Here is a 25,348-nt window from a genome sequence, read left to right on the forward strand (position 1 = left end):
TTCGAACGAAACTAACGAACCGAGCAGCGCGGCTCTACCCGGTTACGGAACTGAATCAGGGAAAGCCCTCTTCAGGGGAATCAGGCGGGGGGGGGGGAGGGGGGAGGGTGGAGGGACAAATTACTCGAACCGCGCGTAGATGCGATCGGAATCGCTTACATGAGCTGCACACTCTGCACGCGCGCGCGCGCGCTGTATGAATAACGCGATTAGTGTATGTGGTGGCGCTCTCCTCCTTCTGCCCCGTTTAGTATGGAAATCGAAGCTAGGATTGTTGTTCGCTAGCTTGTGTTGTGCTGTTGTCGATGATGATGGCAGCTGCCGCGGTGTACATTACGGTTGGTGTCGCGCTGGTTTGAATCGATTATTATGTGCGCACCCGTGCACGCACGCAGAGCATTGAACCAGATGGAAAACAAAGCATAAAACGGACTGGAGCTGCAAAAAAGCTAGTGCGCGTGTGGTATGATGTATGTATGATTAGTGAAGCCTGCAAGCACTTGTTAAGCTAAGCCGTGGAATGTTTTCAATTTGAATTCTCCCCTTTGAGGATTTTCATCGGACGCACGCTTTTTTTTACTTCTTCCTTTCACATTGACTTTTCCACTGGAACGGATCTGCATTAGCTGACCTACAGGGGTTTGGAATTACAGCTGACATTCCAAACGGATTATGAACGTGTTAATGAGCCCTAAGCTTACGCGAACTATCTGTAATGATATGCAACTGCTGTTGCTGCTGCTGCTGCCAGTGCTCCAGATTCTCGGCAAAAAACTTCTCCGTAAAAAAGGGGGGAAAAAATTAGAACACATATGGACAGCCTCAAAACACAGTAAACTCCCGGTGACAATCCATTACCATGTGCAGCTGGACTCAAAAATGAAATTAACCCACATCCCCTTCATGAGTACCCTGTTTTTCCCTGAGTTTTAGCAGTTCCAGGAATAGGAGGCAAATGTTTGGGTTTTTTTTTTGGCTCAGATATTTTTTGTCAAAGCCCCAAGCCTCGTCACGACAAGCCGAATAATGACGGTTGTTCCGGGAGAGCCAGTACCTTTCTCCACTCCCCCCATTTCGACAGCAATGGCAATGGGGGTGCTCTTAACGCGCCCTGGTTCTTCGTATAATTATATATCGTCGGCGTAGCTTTAGTAGGTTTATGTCGGGGTTCGCGGCTATGTTTACGTGCTTTAATGGGCTTTTGGCGTGGTAAATCATTTTGAAATAATGTTATGTCATAATGAGCGATGTGATTTTCGGCTTCAGCCTGGTCCCGGTGCCGTCGAAAAATTCGGAACCAAAGTTTACTTAAAGGCAAATTAGAATATCAGAAAATCGTGAGGTGGCACGCGGCCAGCAAAAAGGGCCTTTAAGCAAACAGACGAGAACCTTCCGGGAATTCGGGGGAAGGGCCGGCGAGCGAACCTTGGAGCTTGGAGGCTCCCTATATCCTTGGCGAGGGGGTTTTTTATGAGATGAAAATTGATTGTACATGCGCCAATCCTCGATGCTCATTAATTTCTTCCGACAAATTAGCGTCCGCCGGTGTCCGGTGTGGTGGAAAAATTACGATAATTGATTGAGGAAGAATGAAAAAGAAAGAAAAATAATACGCGAAGAAATAACGAGACTCCCTAAACCAAATTCATCATCGGTGCTCCTCGAAAGCTTGCTTTGCCTCTCTGGACGCCTCCACCGCGCGCGTTTGTTTGCTTTACTTGAAAAGCCCGCATCGATCTGTATAGGAACCACCACACTGGGCCAGTGATAATGATCGGCGGAGTCAATTGGCTGCAGTTTTGCTGTGGTGTGATTGGATTGGCAGGAAAATATCGGATAGCGGTAGTACACGTTTCAACCGAACACGGAATGTGTCTCGCCATCGATGATTGATTTCCTTTTGCGCGGGGTGCCCTGACACTGGCAGACACTGGAGGCAATCAGAATGCCGGGGAGCGCGAGCATTTTTGTGGTCCCCCTTTTCCCCTTAACTGCCATCCGCACTCAGTGCGGATATTCGTTTTTGTGCAAATGGAGGGAGTGCCTTCTGCTTGCGGAAGGCCCGGCGCAGTGGTGAGGGGGATAATTCGAGGAATTAATTGAATCCGGGCTAATTGATGTTTGCTCCTAATTATACAACAATCTTGTCACCATTCATGTTGCGCGAGTCTTTAAGATGGTTGTAGATACGAGATCTGATGATAAGTAAGAAGTAGAATTTGCGTTTTACATGACCGCATGCTGTTTCGTTCTTTTTTTTAGATTTCTTCAGTTTCTTAGATTCGAAGAACTGTGATTATCTTTTCGGGAAACTGAGTTTGTTGTTGCTCTCAACATCAATATTGAATTATTAAAAATTTGGTAATAGTTGATAGAATATTAGATTATGATACTACAGTTTGAATTTTTTATATAATTTATTGAAATTTTCGATATTCTCGGGATAAACTGTGTTAGAAAATTATTAACATAATTTTGAGAGTAGTTAAAGTTGAATGCAGATTAAAAGTGACCACAAATTTAGATTTAAGAACAGGGCAGGAAGGATTATCGTTTTATAATTGGCTAATAGATTAATGATGAGGCAATTGATGAAGAAGGCGATGATTCATGTGTTAATTAGGTAGTTGAGCATTTAAAATTTCGATTTAAATATCAATATCAGTTGCCCGATTTTTTGAAAATCGCAAGAAGTCGATTAAAAAAATAAAGAATATTCTTAAAAACGGAAACATTACAGCAAATGTTTTTTTCAATCTTAAAATGCGAGTGCTAGTTACAAAACATAAAATATTGTTATTTGAAAATATCTGTTCAGGAATTATTTTGATTATTTGAACATGAAAAGAGCTAATTTTAAGAGGATTAGTATGCTTTAATCAGCAATAACTACCACATTTAATCATATTTGCATTGAGAGTACTTTAATACATCTGTTTCATCCGTAGCATTAGTTCACTCGAAAAAAAAATTATTATCCCTTGTGCAAATCAAGTTAAACAAAATCTCAGGCTATAGCTCTGCTTATTGTTCTTTATCTTAAATCTCATGCTTAAATATTAACTGCACTGCTCATCTGCACTCTGTTCGATCTCAGCCAATCACACCTCTGAATGGTTCGATTTGGTAGAACGTTAAAAAAATATTTTGTTGCTTAAAAAAATATTTTGTCCTGATGGCGCACAATATATTTGTTCAGATAACATGTGACAACTAATAGGTTATGATCAACTGGTAGTTCTGCGGCTTCAGCAAATATCAAGTAAAGATATTATTGAGAAACAGTCACTAAAATCTTATTGGTATAGATTTTTAAAACAAATTTAAAAAGGGAAAAGAAAAAGGAGAATGATAGGGTTTTTGACAAATAAAAAGAACAATTAAACCATTTTCACACTGTTAACAGCCAGCATAAACGTGGTTATCAAAAAGCAATCGTGGAGATAGACTTAATTGATGCGTGCTCCATTGACTAAGTTATGATGAAATGAAATGCTGAATGGAACGCATTGAAAAATTGTTGATTTTTGATGCCGGGCCTCACTACCTGCTCCGGCAAATTAACGGCCGATTTTTGTTTTATTGATATTCTGAACTCGCCCCAAGCCCCGGGCCAAGCGAGCGACCAGTGCTCCACTCCCAAGTGCACCGACCAGAGCCACGGGCTCGAGTTGATATGCTCTCGATGGCAGCAACATAGAAACGTTTTATGAATTGAATTTTTGACTCGACACCAGGCTGTCCACTGGACTGGTCCGGGCTCACCGATCGGGCGTGACAACGGACCGGAATTGAACCGTGAAAAAGGTGAGCTAATAGAAATTTATTGAATCCGATCCAGTGGCCACTCATTGCCACAGCAGCACCTTACCTTACGCGACCACCAAGTACCGGCAAACGCAACGGCAGCATAAAGCGGCAACGAGTTAAAATGGAGGAGGGAATTCAATGGGAAAAAGCGAGAGCTGATCGCATTCGGGCTGCACACAGACTGACAGTTTCATAACCCGTTTAAATGGGCTGTCGGTTCCATTTTTGACACACACACACACACACACACACACACGGGGCGGCAACTGTATCGAACGCTCGGTTCTCCCACATCGAGGACATCGCCGAGAAGCAGCCGCGTCCGCCCTCGATTCCTATTCATGTCCCTTCATTAAACGGAATGCAATCTACTCCCTTTTTTGATGCGGAACAATATAAACAAAACGCAACTTTTATAACTGCAACACCACACCAAACTTGACTAATGGAGTGTGTCTGGACTGGATCACTGAATGGCAATTGGTGAAAAATAGTTCCCCATCCCCATCACAAGTGCCACTACTAGTTGATTAACATCTTTAGCGTGTGAGTACAGGTGTGTGGCGATGGCGGCCATTGTGGCCCGGTACTGATGCCATTCGAATTCGAGCGTCTGTGTTTTTTGGCACTTTCTCTCCGGCTGCTTGAGCTAGCAAGCATGGCTATTGTCGTTTTGCAACGATTGTGTCTCCGTTGGGTTTGGATTGGGCTTCGGTTGAGTAACGAATGGCGTCGTCGTCGTCGTCGTCGTCGTCGTCAACGCCTGCTTGATCGCGAGTCCGGTGTGCAGCAAGGTGTATCCGTCGAGGTGTATCGATAGACAATAACCCTCGATTCGTAACGTCCCATTGATTGGACGCGCTGGCCAAAGGGTGCTTCAGGGTGCTTCAGGTCTACCCTAAAAATTGGTTATTATTAGTCATTATCACCGTGATTTTTTTTGCATCCCACTAAATGACTCAAAATGATCGCGTTTCGGTGTGGCCATATCTTTAGCACACTATCGACTAGTCCTTGACATTTCAGCAACAGTTCCGGAAGTGTTGCAACATGCGCACAACACACTAGGTCTGCTGTATCGCGAGCAGTGCTGACGTAGCGAAACTTCTTCAACGCAACCCGGGCCACGGGGCGACTGCCTTCGAAAGTGAAAGGACTGCAGCGTGGCGATACCCGCCCGGAGAAGGTTAATCAGCATCCCTTCGCAGCGATGCAAAGGTTCGGATTCAGTCGGTGGTCTCTCTTACCCCCTTGTCAGACGATTAATCAAGGCATCACGCTCCGGGGGCTGTGACCTGCGGAGGGAAGGGAAAAGCGAGAGGAAGGGAAAGAGGGTTGATAGCCATCGTTCTGCCACTTCAGCTACCGGCCCCAAGTACCGGTTCGAGTGGCACTCGAGACCGTGTGCCGTAAGCAGCTTTCGGGGGGATGGTTCGGGCTTTGAATGGTCCCGGATTCTTCGATACGAATCTGTCAGGATCTGAGGGCTCCGTGTAGACCGAACCGAACCGAGATACGAGAGCACTCGAGGAGTGCTCCGGCAGCACGGAAGGTGTCCCGAGACGAGACGAGACGAGCGACCGACCGATCGCTTACGTTCCACTTGAAGTGGCTTATTGTGCATCGTGATTACGGACCCCCACTTTGGCTGACGCGTGTTGAGCGAATTACATAAATTATGGAGACATCAAATTGTGAAACCCTCCTCCCAGTGGTGATGGCGAAGCTGCAAGTGCATACGCTACTTAGTAGCAGCCGACACCGATGGCCGCTTATAAGTGGCATTCTCGATATATACACAGTCGGCTTCCTCATTAGCATTCAGAGGTGTACTCGAGATTAGTATCGGACCTACCGCGAGATACCGAGTGAAGGGGTACATGTCGGATGGTAACTGGTGGTTCAATCGCGAACGTTGTTGCTCACTGGCACTTCTTCCGGAGCACACCGAGCCGAGAGAGGCTCAGAAACCTGTTCATCTTGCGATGGTCCACAGGATTTGTGGTTCTGATCGGCGTACGATGGTCAACCAGTTGCTCAGAATGCCAAGGTCACAGGATTCCATACGGTTAGCCTACTACGTTTTGCTACAGTTGGTGCCGCAAAACTTTAAAGTGTATCACCGGGTGGTGGTCAGTCACAAAACAGAAGTCTATCGCTGTATTGACACGCTCGACACAGGCACGAGCTCGATGGATGGTGATGACATTTAAAAGTCGGATAAGAGGAAGTCATGGAACTGGATGCCGAATTTGGCACTCTTCGACATTGGAATTCCCTTGGACTTTTTGCAAATATCACTACGTGGATTCCTGGCCATTTTTTTTCTTCTATCGAACTCGGGAGATCCAAAAAGTGAACAGGATTTCCAGTTGCCAAGTTAGATCTATTTTATAGGATCGGTCTCCGGTGGGTTTCCGTCAGACTTTCGGCCTTTTGCGCAGCCGAAAGGTCGGCGCACGAGAATCGTTAAAAAAGGCTTATCCGTTAACATTTTTGCGACGTCTGATCGCAGCAATCCTTTGCCGGTAAGCAAAGCCCCCTCCATGGTATCCATGGGTTCTGCGTGGATGCAAAATGTCGATAGCGCCATTAGCTATCATTTGGCATTTGATAGCTAATGTGGGCCGTATGATCGCCGTAGGGATATGCGAACACCATCACCGACCGAGCTCACCTTCAAGAGTTGCGTTCGACGTGCATCGTCTTAGTCCCGGGCCCCTGGGGGTGATGATGATGTTGCTGCTGCTGCTGCAGTGAAGAGTGCTGCAAATGTGACTCCAACGTATCCACCAGCCACGATCGGTCGGTTGCGGTGGCAGAAGATTTCAAAGATTAATGTCCAACGTCTGCCAGCGCAGTCACTGACGGTGCACCGTGGCCCCAAAGTGTGCCACACGCCGGTTCGCAGTATCGCCCTTCGCCTCGCCTCCGTTGTGGTCGGTAATCTGGCGGTTCCAGGAAGAGCGTGGCTTACATGCGGTTTCGGTTTTTCGAGTCCGCGGAAATACCGCATCGTCCGTGTCGCAATCCAGAATCCCGTACTGCTGCAGTGATTTTTCATGCTTCGCCGGAACTCGGGAACGGTTGGTTCGTAACAACTGTACGCGAGTCGCGCGTTCGCGCGCGCGTGTATGTGTGTGTATATGTAATGAGGATTTATTTACTAATTTATAATTTGAGCTAATCCGCTTTTCGGAGCGCGAACCGGCCACGCGAAGAAGATGTCCGCGGAAGCAAAGCCCAGAAAGAAATGCACAATCGCGGTAACGTAAACCCCGGGCACCGCCCGATTGTGCCACCGTATTAGCCTCCAAAATGGTGCCTACAGCTCTGTTTTATTATTTATCTTTAGCCTGGCCACCAATTAGGGAGGCAGCAGGGTGGCACCCTCACTTTGGAGCGTATTAGCGAGCGCTGGCGATCTGGGCCACTCTTGGCCACAGTCAGCACCAGCCGCCTCAGTACGTATGCGGGATACGTTACGTTCACGTTCCGTCCACGGGTCCAGCCGTGGTTCGTTTGAAAAAAAGTGCGAAAATTAATGGACGGAAATAAAACTAAATAAAACTGGAGCACGCTGGCCAGAGCGAGCTTACGAGTGTATGTGTGCGTGCGTGCTGGGCTTTTGCTGTATCTCTTTCCCTGGGTTCGGCCTGGTCATGTGTTGTAGAAGGAAGCGGAGTGTACGGCGTGGTTCAACTTCTTGGTCTGCCACTCCGTCCATCATCATCGGCTTGTTGACCATCGGCGCAGCTGGTAGTTGTTAGGAGTATTTTTATTTTCCAGCTGTTCGTTTTTTTTTCACGTTCATTTTTCATTGCAAAACCCTCTACCTCTACGCCACCGGACGCTTCAAGCCCCTCCTTTCCCCCCGGGATTACGTAACAGGCGCTTGCCGCCAAGCTGATAAACTGGTTTGATGTTGAATGGATCACTAAATGGTTCGTACGTCACAGTTACCACGTCGAGGGTAAGGGTGTGGACAGGGCAGGCCAGGGCAGGGCAGGACAGGGCGTTGTAGGCTGTTTGCTGCGTCGTGTGAAGTACTGACAGGCGCCAGGCGCGAGAGCGGACCAAACGATACTTGGAAACCGTTGGATCACACTGCGATCAAGGTCCGGGGTGCGAATGAGAGCGAAAAGCAAAGAGTTTTATCTGGTTTGGGCCGTGTTCCGAAAGGTCCTTGTTGTTTGCTGGCCGGTGAGATACTCTTTGTGTGTGTGTGTGTTGCTTTCCTCGAAATCTGAGGGAACAAAAATGGAACAAACCAAAGAGGAAATGCATCGGCCCGGACAAGGTTGCTGCAGGCTGGGTTAAGCTGCAACAACCATTGTGGGAAAACCGGAGCAGGCGTACCGGTTACTACGTTGGTTTGCAGCGTACAGTGGTGAACGTAATACTGACACAGACAGGGCGAAGCGTGGAGCCTTGCATTGCATCCGGGGCAATGACATAGGACAGAACACCGAGCTACTTGGTGTAGGATTTAGATGCCGAGGAGTACAATCATGTTTACTTGTTTTAACATTATTTAGTTGTTTCATGATGTATAGGAGTAACTTGCGTCGTTATCGGAGGAACCTGTGCCTTCGTATTGAAAACCGTAATTTGATTACAACCTGACGTTACACTTGTTATTCCAAATTGAATAAAATTACAAGACCTGTAATGTCAAAACAAACAACCTCTTTTTGTATCCCGACGTTCTCGCAAATGTTTGCCTACGCATGCCACTGGCTGCAGCTGCAGTTGGGGGAGCAGACGACGCATCTAGGTGACGCAGGGGACCAGGGCATCCTGATCCTAGCGGAAATGTCAGTAATAATAAACATGATCCGGCTTAACAAACTTGCGTAGCCGCAGTGGCCGCAATAGTGTTCCGCCAGAGTTCAGCATCGCATGTTACCGCAACTATGATTCTCCGAGGGAATTTCTCTCTCCCGTCAGAATGTTGGGGCTGTTCCCTTCGTCTTTTTTTTTGGGTTTCTGCTGCTGCTGTCACCGATGGTGCCGGTTTGTTTGCTTGGTAACATTGCGTATGACACAACCGAGAGAGCACGAGAGAGACGGGGAAATGAAAGGAAAGTGTTGTGTCCAACCATATAACGCCCTTACGCAGCCCGGTAGCACCAGGAGCGCGGCAGAAATTCGTTTTATTTGATTTCGGTGATGAGCGATTTTTTGTTTCATTTGGTTGCGATCAGACGCGGTACAGGGCTTTCAGGGGGATGACGTTCACTTTTCTGACCGCGAGCGAGCGAGCGCCGAGGCCATGTTCTGCATAGCCTCATGGCACATGGCAATTGCAGCCAGTAGGGGTTTGCCGCTGTTGCGTTACGAAGGGAACCAGTTCCGATCCACACGATCCGTTTTGCACTGGTTTCGTACGGTACGCGTACGTAGCGTACGTATTACCACTTTCATTTTCATCTCGTTGGTGCAGTGCAGTAAGGGTTGGCACATGCACAAGTTCAACTCTATTTACTCTACTTGCGTGGCTCCAGCGGTCAGTTTGCTGTGCTGGAAACGTCAAAAGATTCATTTAATCACGAATGTTTCATTTTTGTGAAATAACTCGTTTCGATGTTTTTATCTGCCTAGCCTACAGGAGGCTTCTGGAGTTTGTGAGATAATTTGTTGTATGATTATAGGTGTTCAGGAGGGAATTTTGAGCTCCCTTTATAAAAAAATTCAAGTTTTAGTGCAGTACAATGTAAAAGATGATTAATAATACACTTTTATTGCAATAATTTACATCGTTTTAAAATACGGTTTTGAGAAACGATTAATCCTGACTACGCTCAGTCGACTTAAAATATTCATAAGCTTTGTCCTGGAATTTTTGGAATGATTGTCAACAAAAATGGAAAATATATATATGGAAATATGCAGCAAACCATACACAACCAGGAATAAGATGTTCCTGTATAGGAATAGAAATCATCCAAAAAGTCCAAATTAAGTTGGTACTCTACAAAGCGAGGCGAATTATCTTATTGTAGCAGCAGTCGGGAGTGATTAACGTTAGCTAATAAAGCAGTATTAGCATCAACATTGACGGAATGTTATTAAAGTAATAGTATGAAAATAGGAAATATCAACAAATAGTATCAGTAATTAGTGTGCCGGTATATATCTAGATTAAACGCAAATGTGTTTAACGTTGTGACTCTTAAAAAAGCTCCACAAATCTCATTTGTTCTGTGGTCGATGATCGTGAAGTAGTTTAAAAACTACAATGTTAGAAGGAAGATTGATGACATCGATAGGGCTATCAAGCAAAGTCAAGTAAGGTCAAGGTTTAACTTGAAGCAAAGAGCATTTAATTGTCGTTTGTTTAACGCTTTTTTTTAAATCCAATGAATGATCCCTCTGAAGCGAATGTCGTAACCAACAATTAGTTTAGAGCACATTCGTAATCAATTTTTAATACCAAAACAATTGCGATGACAACCGTTTCTACCGCTCCATTAACCCGCGATAAGTAACCATCGCTTCGATCGTTATCCAAGCCCCACGTTGTCATTGGACAACGCCTTTTGAAAACAAATTAATCCCTCCAGTTGTTAGTGACGTGATTGTCTTGCTTTTGGTACCACCCCTTGCACTTGCTGCTTGCTTTTCCCTTCTAAACTTTCTATCTCAAAAACAATAACTTATTCATATATTCCGGCGAGCGCTTAGCGCATTCGTCCGAATGTGGTGACTGTGGTGACTAGGCCCCACTAATGGCGCCTCGCTATCACCTGGAAGTCGTCTTCTTCCCGCGTCGTGAATGGTGAACTCATCTTTCGCCAGTACAACGGTACAAAAAAAGGTTTCCTCCGATGTGTTCCGGGCTGAGGACCCACCCCATTGTTGTCCGCGCTTGTGTTGTGTTGTTCACACGCACGACACACTCTCCAAAATGTTTTCGCCGAAAGTGGACGACAACACTGGGCGTACGGTTGATCTCCGCCGCCGTCGTCGTCGTCGTCGTCGGCGATACTGTAGGGCTACTGTCCAAACAATTCGCCCGTCTGATTATCTTCATTTCGGAAGCAGCAGTCCGGTTGTTGGCCAGTGGTGATTGTTACCAGCGTGGGGCCGCCAGTTTTTGGGGCACGCGATATTGGGAGGTGGGAGCTTTCTTGTTTGAAATCCAAAACAAAACACGACGCGAATGGAGTAACTCCACCGGCCGCTGACTAATCGACTTTTACGAAGCTGCGGCTGGGCCCTCGTTGGGGTAACCTGTTTCGCCAGCCACGCGCTGGCACTTCCGCCCTGCTGCCGCAATACCAGCAACGATTTGCAACGAAAACCTTAGATGAGAGTACGACGGGTTCGGGGTTTTTGGGCGGCAAACGAAAAACCTCCAAATTTCTCACTTATCTGCGGGCCACGCGAGCTGTCGATTTCCCCGATTCGCCCTTACGTAAACGGTCCCGCTGGCACGTCTCTTGCCACCGATCGCGCTGATGAAAACTTACAAATTACGTAGGAAAAACTGTTCCAGCGGAAAACAAGGTGCGTTGTCCGGAGCGAGGCGTTGGCGCTCGCGTGCTGGCTGGCTGGAGGATGCTGGAAGTTTGGAGTTGAGCGAATTTTTGTGTTTTCGTTGCGCTCCTCGTAATCGTAAGCCTCTCCCTCTTCTCGGTGTGGTAGCGGAGTTTAAACACCTTTCGGGGAAAACTTTTACCTTCCGGACTAGTACCCGACCTCTCGCCTACTGTGAAGTGGACCACCACCACCACCTAATTTCATTGACCACGGTAAGTCCGGTTGCTGTTATACCACCGGGCGTAACGGGAACCGTAAAGTGTGGCCACTTTCGTCATAGCCTCGGCCGCTGCTGCTGCTGTGATCTGCTTTGGTCCACACCATTTCCATGCTTGGCACATCAAACGGTACGAAAGCGTTACCGGCTGGACACCGGAGACGGCCGAAAGCGAACATCAGTAGGCGGTGTTTGCGCTGACAGAACGACGACCTTCACGTCACGCGTATAATTAGCAGCTCGCGGCCGGCGACGTGCTTGGCGTCCTTGTAATTGTATTTTGTCCCGGACCTCCCGCGATGATGATGATGATGATGATGAGGGTTTTTGGCCGATTGTATGTGTGTTACACTTGTTAAACTGTGACAGTGCCGGCGACTACTGTCCTGTGAGCGAGGATGGTGCGTTCGGCTGTTTGTGTTGACATGAAATACAACATTTGCTACAACAGTTGGTGGAAGGAGATAAAAAAGAGTGTCTAATTAGCCATTAGGATGGTACGGCAGTCCCGGGTCCTGGTTTTGTTTGCTCATTCCGCGAAGGATTCTACCGTGGAGGATACTGAGCAACAGGGCACACAAGGGAAGTGTTTTTAGTACATTCACGTTTAGTACTATGACAGAAATTGGTACAAGAACCATCGGTTACAAATGTGAATCGGTTATATAGATCTCTTACCTCATCAATGACGTTTCGGAGACGTGTTTTCGTCCAAAAAGCATCGACCGAAGGAGCGTTGCATTTCCACAGACCACACCACCTTAGATGAAGAACCGCCATAGTTAAATTACCCACCATTAAGGGGTTTTGTGATAGAAGCATATGATTAGCGGCTCGGTAAAGGCCGATCTTTCGAAACGGTCGCCCCCCCCAACCCCACCCTGGTTGTTGCTCGACAGACAGATAGATGCAAAGGAAAGCAAAATGCCGGTTCCAAGAAAGCGCAGCAAACGAGCTAACGAGCTGGTAGCACTTTCTAGCGGGCGGACCTGCACCGCTAACGGACTGGCCCGGGTAGTGTGACGGAGAGGGCGTAGAAATCGAGAATTAATGGTTTGGGGCGCCCCGTACACCATACTCGTCTCGAACAGCATCTAGACGAAAAGACTCTTGCAACGAGATAAATCTGCTTCGCTCGTTCCCTCGATCTTCGAGCCCTCAAACGGTGGTATAGTTGAGGTGCTGGGCTGGGATACTGACGGAGCACAGCATATTGCATAGATTGATCCAAATGTGTCGATAATTGTAGCGTTATGACGATCCGTATGATCGGGCAATGGCTTATTGCTTCAATGCGGAGCAGGTGGGATATGAGATGAGATCGGATTGGCAAACTGGAATTGATTTTGTGGCAAGATTTCACACTCCCGAGGCATATAAGAATCAAAGAAAGTTCTTTAGGGCCACGGTACACTCGTTAGTGAAGAACATTATTAATGGTCTTTTACATCTGTTCTCGATTCTGTGCTAAACTGTTGCTAACGGTTAGCTAGAACAACCGTTATCGTATTAAGTGAATTCAGGTTAAGTATTATGTATTGTGCACGATGCGTTCAGCACCTGTGTGAGAGTAGCATTAAGGGGTGCTCATAAGGAAAAAGGCTCATTTTTGAAGGTTTGTTCTCCTAATGGTCTGCAAAAATTTTCTTTATTCGATATTCGTCGTAGCTTTCTGATGGATTATCCAATGTGTACAAATCGATACACTTTTGTTAGATGATAAATTTATATTTGAAGCTCTCTGCCTGCTTGTTGTAGATTTGTGCCTTTTAGAATTTGGAAAAGTGATGATTTTTATGATTTCTCTAGAAACTAAGCTTTAAATAGTGTATGAGAAAAGGTTATGCAACATAAACGGGGATTCCTGGGGAGTAGGGTACTCATTAAGATTTAAGATTAAGCTTAAGATTTAAGATTAAGAAATTTTATAAGAACATTCAAAGCAGTTTTGGAAAAAACAGCTTCAAACCGCTTCTATTTAAAAACTCCATATGTTTGACAGTTTTGCTTCGAATGATCCAAAAATATGTTAAAATACTTTCCAGAGGATAAACATTCATACAAAATTATGAAAATTAATAATCATAATTTAAAAAATAAACATCTTAGCCTTTTTCTTAAAAGATCTTATTGGACGGTCTTCGAAAGAAGTTAACACAGTGGCAGATTCCGAATGTTTCTACAAGACAGGTGGTCAATGCCGAGTTCCGTGAACAAATGACGTCCTAAAATTCAATTACCGTGCTATAAGAATCTGCTGCGTTTTCGAAATATTCCCTTTGAAATTTTCTCCCAACTTTGTACCAATCTTCAAGACCTTTACACGTGTTGTCTGCAGTGGGCTGGGCTGGGTGGTGGCCTTTGAAGCGTGTAACCACAGAGAGCACCGGAACCGGAACCGAACCGAATGTGGAATGGGGCCCGGCAGTGCGTGGCGTGATTGCCTGACGGAAACCTCAAAACATATGCCACAAATCATTGTGGGACGCAAAAGCCGAGCCGGCCCGAGCGTGTTCCCCCCACCGGTGGTGCACTCGTTGCAAATAATGGCTAGAACGGTCTGTGGCTTCATATTCCATTCCTCCACAGATGGCCAAACGTCGCAGTGTGTTCCATGGCGCACGGCACACACATACGCAGCGTCCTCTACAAAACCGGGGTAGGTCGGTTGATGCGATGCGCCACTTGATTGCAGACGTTGTAAATTTTCAATAATGGCCGCCTAGCGAACGGCTGGAGAGCGGCGTGGTCGTGTTGTTAACCAGCACCTGACAGGACAACACAGGACTAACCTCCACTACACTCCATTCCCCTTCCGCTTGGCCGTCTAAAACGGTCTTAAGGTCGTTTTGGTCGTTTTGCAAAATCCCATCTTGCCTGCTATCTCGAGAGGGTCATCCAGGCTCTCATTGGGCTACTAGGAACAAAACCACTAATGAGGGCGGAAAGTATGATTGTTTTTACCCAAAACAACGTCCTTCCCCAGCGCCTAAGCAGGATCAAGGAAGGTGGCTCGGCTTGTAAGCTCTCTGAGGCCGAGGCCGTGTTTTGTGTGTGACCGAAGCAAACGAGCCTCAAGACCAAGTAACAGACCAAGTATACCGTATACCAATATGCGTGTACATGCAGACAGTACCAGTGCTCCGACAATGTGCAGTCGAAACATCGGACACCTTCCTGGATAGGGCGAAGTGCTGCTACTGGCCAAGCGGTGGAAGCCCAAGGGCGCTATGCTTTCGAATTAGCATTTTCATCCCATTGACCAACACCATGACCACCGTCAACATATAATACCGAACGAACGGAGGAGCCGCTTTTACCATTGGTGCGGCGTTAAAACACACGTTCACTTTTCCTTCCACTTGAGAAAGATGAGCTGGAGCGGATTGTCTGTGTGTGTGTGTGTGTGGCCATAGGCTGGCATGGCCTGGCTGATCATTGGCTGAAGCCTATACGCTTTGAAGGGAACCACGAGCACCGAGGTTCGAGTACCATTGATGCCGATGTTCGAGATGGTGGCACTGGGCACTGGCAGTGAAATTGAAATTAAACCATCGAAACCGGAGGCGAACCACAAGTGGTCATAACAACACACATGGTGGACACACACACAGCTGGAGGAATATCTTCACATGTACAATGCAATCTTCGGATGTGCTTTTTGGTATGAAATTACAGACGCAGATGACGTCAGATTGTCAGTGCAGTCGAGCAAAATGATCGCTTCACTTTTGCGCCTCGTATTACGCAACCCTGCTTTTCGTTAGTTCCACGTGTGAATGGTTTCTGATCATCTTTTTATTATGACATTTTGGGGCTTCGTTTTTATTTTTTTATTTTCGAAGGGCCATCTACGTCTCTACGCGAGCGAGCAATAGTTAGTCACGCATTAAAGGTATTTTCTGGTCGTTAAGGTTGCTGTGTGTATTTGTAGATGATTGGTCCGTCACGATTTAGACTACTTTTGAGGAGGCCTAGAGTGCCTTGGATTTGGGGACTTTAATCCATCGAAAGCACATTGCTTGCATAATATGGAAGTGCTAATGCATGACCCCAAAAATATCTTGCTCGCCTCAAAATACCAATTTCCAGTTGGTATTATCGCTAATAGGTCTATTCCGCATCGCAAAAAGGGAAAGATAATTCAAATGTCAACACTCGGCACACTGCACTCGGTGCTCACTTTTCCATCTGAATGATCATTGCGTATGTTTACGCCAATGCACTGCCAGCAAGATTAGGGTTCGATTTGCGGCATTTGTTATGCATAACTTCTCTTCCATCCGGCATAGGGATATATTCTTATACTCGGCATCCCCGTGCTCCCTCCACCACCGAACTGTTTCGGTATGAATGGGCAAACAGAGATAGCTTTGAACGATTTGTTCCGCCGTCGCCGCCATCACTAGCGTGGATTTTGTGTGCTCCGGTGTGCTAATCCGGTGAGTGCCAGGTGTACCACGGGAGAAAGTGGTAAGACTTACGACGCCCGTCGAATGCGACACGTGACTAACGACTTTACCGGGCACGCGCTTGGTCGCTCGCTTGTTCACTGCCTGGCACGGTTCGCTGGCATGCCCGACCGACAGAAGAATGCGCCAGGCAAGATAAATGCTTTGGCGAGAGAGTGCATGCACCAGGCACAATGCCCAATCCAAACCGAGCGGGTGTACCCAAGGTTCGTTTGCATCGTTCGGTGCCCCAGTACGAGGCCATATTTTTTACGATGACGCGGTTACAGGCGGTTGCAAAAATGGTGGTTTAGTAAAAAAAAATCGAATTCCAATCCAGTTGCACACAAAACGTAGTGCATCCATGACAGGCGGCGGTTGTGGTAACTCCGCACAGTGTATGAAGAGAAAACGCGATGAGCCTATACATAACAATGCGCTTCACTGAAAAGTGTTTATTTGTTGACTCCAGAGTGTGTGTGTGTGTGTGGTTTTGATAAGTGATTGAACTAATGCTCACTGTCTTCATTCTTCATGTCTTCCCCAAACCTCTAGGCTCAGCGAGGAAGAGTTCGCTTTTCGTCGCAGTCACAGCTCAGCGATGAGACGACGAGTTCATCAGAATTACCCGAAGCGGCATCAATTGCGGCACCGCGCACGATCCAAAATGTAGGATTCGTACGCCGTCGCACGGCACGGCCACCAACGCCGGGTGCGCCTGAAACATCTGCCGCCACACCGAGAAGAGACTCATCGCGTGAGGTACCTCAGCCGAAACGACGACCGAACGCATCCCGTAGAAGCTTTGACAGTTCGGAAGAGGAACCAGACCAACAGCAGCAGCAACAGCTTACGTCTGTTCGCTCGAGGCAGCAAAGTTCGTCCTCGTTAAGATCGGAAGTTGTACTGCAGAATACCTTCACGCGGCGAGTGCTCCCGGAAAAGGAGTCTCAAAGCACGCCCAAAGAGGGTACGACCGATGCTCCATTAAGCCGACGACGTGGCAAACAACGGAACTGGCAGGAAGAACCAGTGACCAACGCTAATGTGCCGAGCCGTGCGACTAGAAGAAACAATCGATTAACGACGACGACGACGACGACGACGACGAGGACGGAACTGGCGACAAAACTATCGAACGAAGTAGTCGGTGATGGTGATGCTGATTCCAGCACGGGCCCGGCACGTGCCTCTGCCGAGGTTGGTCGATCGCGGGGCGTTGTTAGGGCGACAATCAAGTTGGTCGCGAAAGACCGCACCGATGAGGGTTCATCGTCGTCGGAGGAGAACTATCCCGAACCGTTCAAGAAGCTGCTGAAAGGGAAATTAAACGATGAAACGCTGAAAACCGTTTACGTTAAGAAGCTAGACGGTGTTAAGGAGAAACCGGGACTCCGCCGTTCCTCGTTTGAACGCAACACCAGCAGCAGCAAGGAGTCTAGTGGAGAGCTTGGTGGAAGGCGAAGCTTTAGAACTACGACGAGTACGACGGAACCAGCGACGGTGAAGCCAACGACGGTGGTCGAGTATCGCCAAGAGGTAAAGGATAGCGTAAAGAGCGCTCGGTACACGCAGCAAGCACTACACTCCTCGCCAAGCAAGTCTTCGGAACAGTCGTCGTACCGTAGCTCTCGGATACTGAAGGACAAATCCACCTCCACGGAAGCGTTCCTGCAAAGCTTACAATCCTCCCGGGAAAGCGGCAGCGAACAAGAAATTTCCAGTGAGCGTGTTTCTTCGGCGCGCCAACACACCAGGACGCGGGCACGAGTGACGGAGATTACGCAAAAGTCCGAGGAGCAGATCAAGAGTTTCGTCAAAGTGTCGGGTGAGGTGCTCGAGTCGGAACCACCGCAGAAGGGTTTACGATCATCCAAAGAGAAGCAAGAGCAGGAACAGGAAAGCACCGGCGGGCTGTCAGCAGAGCGTACGAAAGAAGGAAGTGCAAGAAGGAACCTACCGGGAGCTCGAGGACGTGTGCAAGTACTGAGTACAACGACCGCTGGACCGACGACGACCGTGAAACTGATTACACCTCGCCCAATTCGAACGTACACACGGCGACAGAATACGCTCAGCTATTTGACCTCGACAACGACCGCACCGACCACAACGACCCGAAAACCATTCTCTCCGGCCCCACGGAATAGCTCGACTTTGACGCAACGAAAACCATCGCCGGTTACACCGACGGTCACGATCGGAGAGGAGGGACCGAAAGAGCGACCATTGCCGCAGGGGAATGCTGCCAGGCGTACATCAGCTTCTTCAAGGTTGCAGCAAGGACCGAATCGACCACCGATCCAGGCGGCGATTGCCCGAACCAAATCGCCAGACACATTCTCTTTTCCTCGCCGGGGAACGGAGAGCCCGAATCGGGACGAGGGTCCCAGGAAAGTATCGCTACTCTATCCCGATCCGCAACTGCAAACGAAACGAAAACTTACCGAACCGGTTGCGGTCGAAAAGCAATCGAACGGTTCCGAGAGGGCGCTTCCCATCAAGTCGCAGCCCGCGTTCCGCCCGGTTGTACCGACGACACCGACGGTGCCGACTCCCCGGAAACCATTGCCAACGGGTCGCACGAGTGGAGCCGTAAGAACGACCTCAGTACCGGTACGCAGCAAATCGTCCCCAAATAATGCGGTAAGTACAGGTCTCGCCCCGGTTCTCGGTTCCCGGTTTGCGCTTTGATCATCCCTTCGTGGAATTGCTTCGTCGATTGCTCCAAGGGCTAGAGTAGGACGGTATTTTGAATGTGTTCTTTATGTATTTAAAGCTCAAACGGCCTCTGACGTTCGCTTCGAATCGTAGCAACAAGAAATCGGCCGTCTACACACCAACGATACCGACCTTCACTACGCAACCAACGGTAAGTCACGGCCTACTACATACGGCGGAGCCTTCCGTATTCCGATCCCATTTACAGTCCAACACCTGACAATCGCTGTGCCGGTATACTCGTCATGGAGCTCCGTTCGTCTCCCGTCCCCCACCCCCTCTAGCCCGAACCAGCCACTTCCCCAATTCCCAGTTCTATTGCATGATGCAGAATTTGAGGAAATACATTGACACACGCACACAAACACACACACACACACACACACACACACTCACAATTACGCGTACACCTTATCTGCAGAGAGGAAAGGTGGATGATAGTCAAACAACGGTGGGTCTCAGCTCAGTAGTGAGATCCGATATTAACGAATCTCTTTAGTCCGTCAACTTGTTCTAACCCCCTTGTCGCCTGTTGGTGTTCCTGGTGCTCCCGGTGGAGCTTGCATACGCACTATAACACCTCAAGCAAAATGCACACAAACGGTTGAAATGGAGAAGCGCAGCGCGTCAGTATGCAGCATGTTCGTTTGACGATCTTTTGGTGATCAATCATGGTTACCAACGGAAAGGGAACGACCGAAGGATTTAGTGAGTCGTATCGGGATCCGTCACTAAAATGCTGTTTGCTAACAAATCACTCCGGTCGTCGTAACTTTGTCCACTTGCACACAAAAAAACACACACACAGACCCATGCAACCGGGTAAATCTCTGTATTGTCACACTGGATTAGAGCAGCGGCGGCAGCCTGCTTTGGTTGCTAGGTTCGTTTTCTCTTTCCCGATCATTCCTATCATTCTCTGCCTGTGCACCGTTTGCCTTGTATTCATTCCATTGTGCATATGGCACTTGCTTACTCGACGGGTTTCCACCGGTTTCGTGTCTGTCTGTCTGTCTGTACATCCTGAAGGTAAACAGCAAGTACTACTGGAGCGCTTCGCTGCCAGCAGCAGCACCGAAGAACGAGTCATCAAACAGTGATGAGTTATTTGCGGCTCCACTTCCACCGGGTGCACTACGGGGTACTCCGGTCAAGGCGCACGGTTCATCGCGAGAGGCGTCTGGCACATGGGTAGCTTTGGCACGTGATGATGGACGCGGAGTTGCTGAAACAGCTTCAACCACCTTCACTGGGGACTGGCATCCTGCTGTGGCGTGGAATATGAGCACTGCATCAGCACCAGCTCTACCGGAGAGCGGCACATCGTCCTGGCACACCACTTCCTCCGAGGCCACACGACGCCGAGAGGGTTCTACGCCACCACTGGAAGGTTTCGCTGTACAGATTTTCGGTGGAAATTCTGCAATTCCCAGCAGTACGAAGCTGCAGCGGTACGGAGCAGCAGACGCAGCAGCAGCAGCAGCAGCAGGGCATAGAACACAACAGAACGCGGAATTCGTCGGTATTTCCGTGCAATCTGCTGCACAAATCTTTACCGTGCGTCCCACCGGTCGGCAGCGGTTCGAGCGAAAATCGACCTCGAACAACCGTGGCAGGTGCAACCGTGGTCGGCGGTCACGGCGCAAGTACGCTCAGAACTTTCCGACTCAGGGGAGAACGGTTTAAAGGCGCAGCTCGGCCTTTGGCCGGGGTATCGCCGTACCGAGCAGCGAGAGCGGTTTGTGGGGGTTTGATGATGATAATGAGAACATTTTCGAAATTGATGCCATTATCCACTAAACCGGGGGATATTGGATGGTGTGTGTGTGCGACTACAACACCTTTTAGCGACACGATATGCACTCGGGTAAGCCACGCGGCCACGCTGAGTATGATGTTGTGACCTGGGTGGCACTACGGTATAAGCGTAAGCAGCTTTATGATGGACCAATTCATGAACCTGATGCATCGTCGATTATGGTCACTCAAATTGTCAAACATTTATGCACCGGAACAACACTTTTCACTTACTCAACACACGAGTGTGGCGCTGGGAAGTGGGAATTGAAGGATCGCATCCTGGCATGCGATCCAGGTCCGGATGCGACCGGGTCCGGTGCCCATCCGGTGGAGTTTGTTAATTTATTCTTTCAGTTAATGGCGCTGAGTAATGTTTGACAATTTAATTTAACGATACTGCACTACCGGCACCATTCAGTCCATTAATGGTCCGACCGAGATTAACTCGAGATTGATGGTGGAAAGTTGATATAGTTGATAGAATTAATTCGCTTCGAGCTGGTGTCGGAGCACTTGTCACTTCTGGACACTTTTGTTCTGGTTGAGAATCATTTTTATCACCACTGCAATCATGCACTTCCCACCCAACACCAACATTCGTGATTAATACCTGCGTGGATGAAACGGTCCGTTTGATAAATGCATCGATTTAATCATTGTCATATTTTTACCCTTCCACCACCCATCACCTACAACTACAAATCACCAACCACCTCTCCTCTGATCATTGCGTCGTGTGCGCTGTTCTTCACTTCCATTCTTCTTTTTTCCAGCTGATTAACCCCCTAAAATTCATCCAGATTTTTGTGCGAAACCTTTGGTACAACCTTAAGCACGTCATTCTGTATCACGTCTCATCGGCATCCGCCAACTATTCCCTTTATAAGTCGACAAAGTAGAATAAAAACCATTGTTTTGTATTGTATTGCATCCCCAACAAGTGATGGTTCGCTTCTACATCGTTTTACATGTTGCTGTATGTTTGTGACTAACAACCTAAACGCTAGAGCTTTGTTTCAGATTAATGCAACCGTAAGTTAGATGGTTAAAAAGCTAACACGCGGTGGTACTCGTATGTAGAAGTCGGATTGTTGGGATGGCATTTCGTGGATTGTTGTGGAACGGTTTGTAACAGGTAAGATGCTCACGTATAATCCGCTGGAGAAGTAAGTGGACTAAACCTAAAGGTTTGTAGAACATCGACATCGGTTAAGGTCGGTTGTCAGTTTGGTTGCTATCCATGTTAAGTGTTAAGGTTTCAGTTGCCTCTAACTATTAATATAACGACTTAGTGACGTCACCACCTGCTGTTTGACTATCTATCGCTAGCCAGCGCTATTCTGCGCCAATTTGTTTGTCGTATTCCAGCAAACGAATCATATCTGTACCCGTTGTCAGTCTGTCAGTCTTTTCGGCAATAGGCAAAACAAAAATTTACATCCACTCCGCGATCAACGAACTGCTTTTATCCCTGTTAAGCTGCTTTCTCCTGAATTCCCCCCAAAAAAAAAAACACCCTGGGTGGGAGAACAGCCTTTGTCCTTGTTTTGTACAGCCACACACAACACTCTCACTCTGCTCTGTCGTCACCAACAATCAACCTACAATAGTGCAGCACCACCAATGATGTGTGTACAGTCCCTGCTACTACTGGAGTTCGAAACGCTTCCTAAACGGCCATTCCCATCACCCCAATGTTTGCCTCCCTATCCTATCCTATCCCTATCAGTACCGTAAGAATCTTGTGTGTTTTGATGCTCACTTCTAAAACCGTAACCCCTCAATTTCAGGTAAAGGTTACACCTGATGGCAATAATTCGCAAAAGCCCGCTAACTCCAGCACAAAACCGCCAAGCCGCCTCGCAAGTCTATCCTCCCTCTCCTCTACCGCTGCACACGCTAACGAAATCAGTCTCGATGGCGACGGTCACGGCGACGGTGACCGTGATCTCGAGGACGATCGGGAAGTGATCGAGCCTGAGGACTACAGTGAGAATGAGCTAGAACCGGGTGAGGTGCAACGTGCCGTACCGTCACGGCAGCAGAATCAAAGGCTGGAGCAAGGATCGATCGGTAGCGAACCTCAGCTGGTGCCGATCCTGGCGGGCCTGACGCAGAGTCGCATCGATGTCGATACACCGAACCATCGGGCAGGACAGCAGCCGGCCACGGGTCCTGCGGTGACCGTGTCGATATTCAGCGCCCTCTCCGAGATCCTTTCGCAGCCAACCGAAAGTTTACAATTTTTGTCCTCCAGCACCGATGCACCGTCTTCTACTTCTTCTTCTTCTTCCTCAACTTCTGAGCCTTCCTCAACGAGCACCACTTCAACAACCACCACCACTACCACTACAACCACCACTACCACCACAACCACCACCACTACTACGACTACACCACCACCCCCTCCCCCTCCACCGCCACCATCGACACCGTCACCGATATCGTCTCTCTTACTTAGCAAGTCCAGCAACGACAAGGTACTGGAGGTAGTTTTGGGCACCACGCCTGTCACGACCACCTTTTCCGATGTACCGCCCGTAAGCGTGGGCGATATGTCTGTAAATACTACTAGCCTTCTGGAGCCCTACGCTGATAACAACCCCCCGTTTGTAAATAAACCCGTTCTAACAACGTTCGCAACAAGCACTTCGATCGCGGAGGGGATCAAGCCGGCTGTCACGACCGGCGGTGCACCGGCGGAACCGGAACCGGCGGGACAGTCGCATCATGAATCGAACGAAATTCAATGGTCAACAACCGTGTCCCCGCCATCAGCCGCTGGAACGAGCGCTGGATACGAGATCGATGAAAACGAGATCGAAAATCGCATTCTGACAGATGAAGTGAGCAAAGTAGGCGATCCTAGTAACGTCGGCACCGTCATACCGACGACCATGACGACGACGACGATAGTGAATGCGTTTTCGTCGGACGATGTACCACATCAAGATGATGCTGATGTTGATGTTCCTTTGTCCACCACACAGAGCCCGCTAGTGCCGGTGGAATCGACGGTGACGGCGACGGCGACGGCGACAACGAAACCAACGACAGAACGCTACACGACTGAAGCATGGGACGAAGCAGATCTAACCACTGCTACTACTACTACTACTACTACTCCAGCAGCTGATACTACTACTACTACTACCATCGCTTCTACTACGCTTCCTAGTGTTGTTGTGACTACGGGCAGCGCTGCAGAGCATGCTGAGCGCGTGTTTATAGTCACTGCTTCCAAGACTGATGCCTTACTAATTGAGAGCGCTTCTACCACATTCATTCCGCTACATACTACCGAATTCGCCACGACTCCAACCCCCATCCCCGAGCCCTCCACCACCACCACCATCCTTAATCCTACATTCCCTCCTCCTACGGATCGGCTGGACTCTTCCGAGGGAGCACAGCATTGGCCAGACGCAACAACGTCCACAGTCGATAGTATCGGTCTGGGGTCTGTAGAAGGTGCCGATTCGACTACAGAACATAACGATCACCATCACCACCATCATCATCAGCTATCCGATCCATCCGATGACGTCGCCGTACTGCGCCATTCTTTGACAACCGCTTCCGACGACGCAACTGAGTTGCCGGTCACGGACAGGAACAGTAGTACACCCGGACCAACCATCTCCTTCACCGATACCACAGACTCGATCACCACAACTGCCACCAATTCCATCAACAACACCACCACCACCACCACCACCACCACCATCACCACCGCTTCCGCCACTGATTCGGATCCTCCTCTATCGACGACTTCCACCGCATACGTTACGTCAGCACCAATGACCGTAAGTAAGACAACAGGGCACCCCCAATCGTTTCCAACCGTTTCCGATGTCACGACCCGTCCGTCTCCTACTGTTCTACCACCGGTTCGGCTCGGTGCCGCCGAATCTCCCAACGAACCTACCATCGACGTGTACCGTCCGAGATTCCAAGTGCGCCTACCGATCCAGCCCATTGGCTACCAAGCTACTGCCCAAGGCACGCCGGCAGCCTCTTATCTCTCTTATGACCCAACACCGGTTCCGGTATCTGTGGTAGCGGCTATGAATCTGTCCACTACCTCTACCCCTACCACCACCACCACCACCACCACCACCACTACAACCACCACCACCACCCTGCCTACTACCACTACTACGGCACCAACTACGAGTGCGACAACAGCATCGTACTCGGCCCCGCCAGCTCCTAGGTCCCGTGGTATCGTGGTGTACGCTATCCTGCCGAACGGTACCGTGGTACGGCGTGTGATCGGCGGTGAAGATGAATACGTTCAAACGACGACTGAAAACGTGCGGATCGTGTACGGTATCTTCCCGAATGGTACCGTGGTGAAGCGCTATCCGAACGGTACGATCGTACCGGAGGTGAAGCGTCGAAGTAGCCTGGTCGAAGTTACTAATATTGATCCCAGTGAGCTGCGGAACCCAAACAGTGCGATCTACCGCACAACGGATGCACCAGCCTATGTTTTGCGCACGTCTGCAGGCACCACGGCCGCTACTACTACTACTACTACCCGCGCCACTACTACCACTAGCACAGCTACTACTGGGCACCCCGTACCAACTGGCACCTTCACCGCAAAGCGCCCCGTTATCTATAGTACCACTGATCTGCCTCCTAGTATCACTCTCACTACCACAAAGAGCCAACCTACCACGGTACTTGAACATCCAATTCTGAAGCTCCCCATTCTTTGTAGTGCTGTTCGCTAGCGAAAGCGTAGTTTCTTCTCCGTCAGGAGTCTTTCTTGAATTCACCATTCCTTCCCGTAGTG

At 48.7% G+C, this 25,348-nt stretch overlaps 1 protein-coding gene across 4 annotated transcripts in view; it reads left to right on the plus strand.

Annotated features, from left to right (window-relative positions):
* Nucleotides 1-25,348, plus strand: part of LOC125954077 (mucin-5AC-like) — a 46,259-nt gene that overhangs the window by 16,739 nt on the left and 4,172 nt on the right. For 3 of the 4 annotated variants that reach the window (XM_049684073.1, XM_049684074.1, XM_049684075.1), the window contains 3 exons: nucleotides 16,579-18,669; nucleotides 18,803-18,895; nucleotides 22,335-25,232. In XM_049684073.1, the coding sequence (XP_049540030.1) occupies nucleotides 16,579-18,669; nucleotides 18,803-18,895; nucleotides 22,335-25,232 (5,082 nt within the window). The remainder of the gene's footprint in view (nucleotides 1-16,578; nucleotides 18,670-18,802; nucleotides 18,896-22,334; nucleotides 25,233-25,348) is intronic. The other variant, XM_049684076.1, reaches the window with a different exon arrangement.

Source organism: Anopheles darlingi, chromosome 3 (genome assembly GCF_943734745.1).
Source record: "Anopheles darlingi chromosome 3, idAnoDarlMG_H_01, whole genome shotgun sequence".
NCBI lineage: Eukaryota > Metazoa > Arthropoda > Insecta > Diptera > Culicidae > Anopheles > Anopheles darlingi.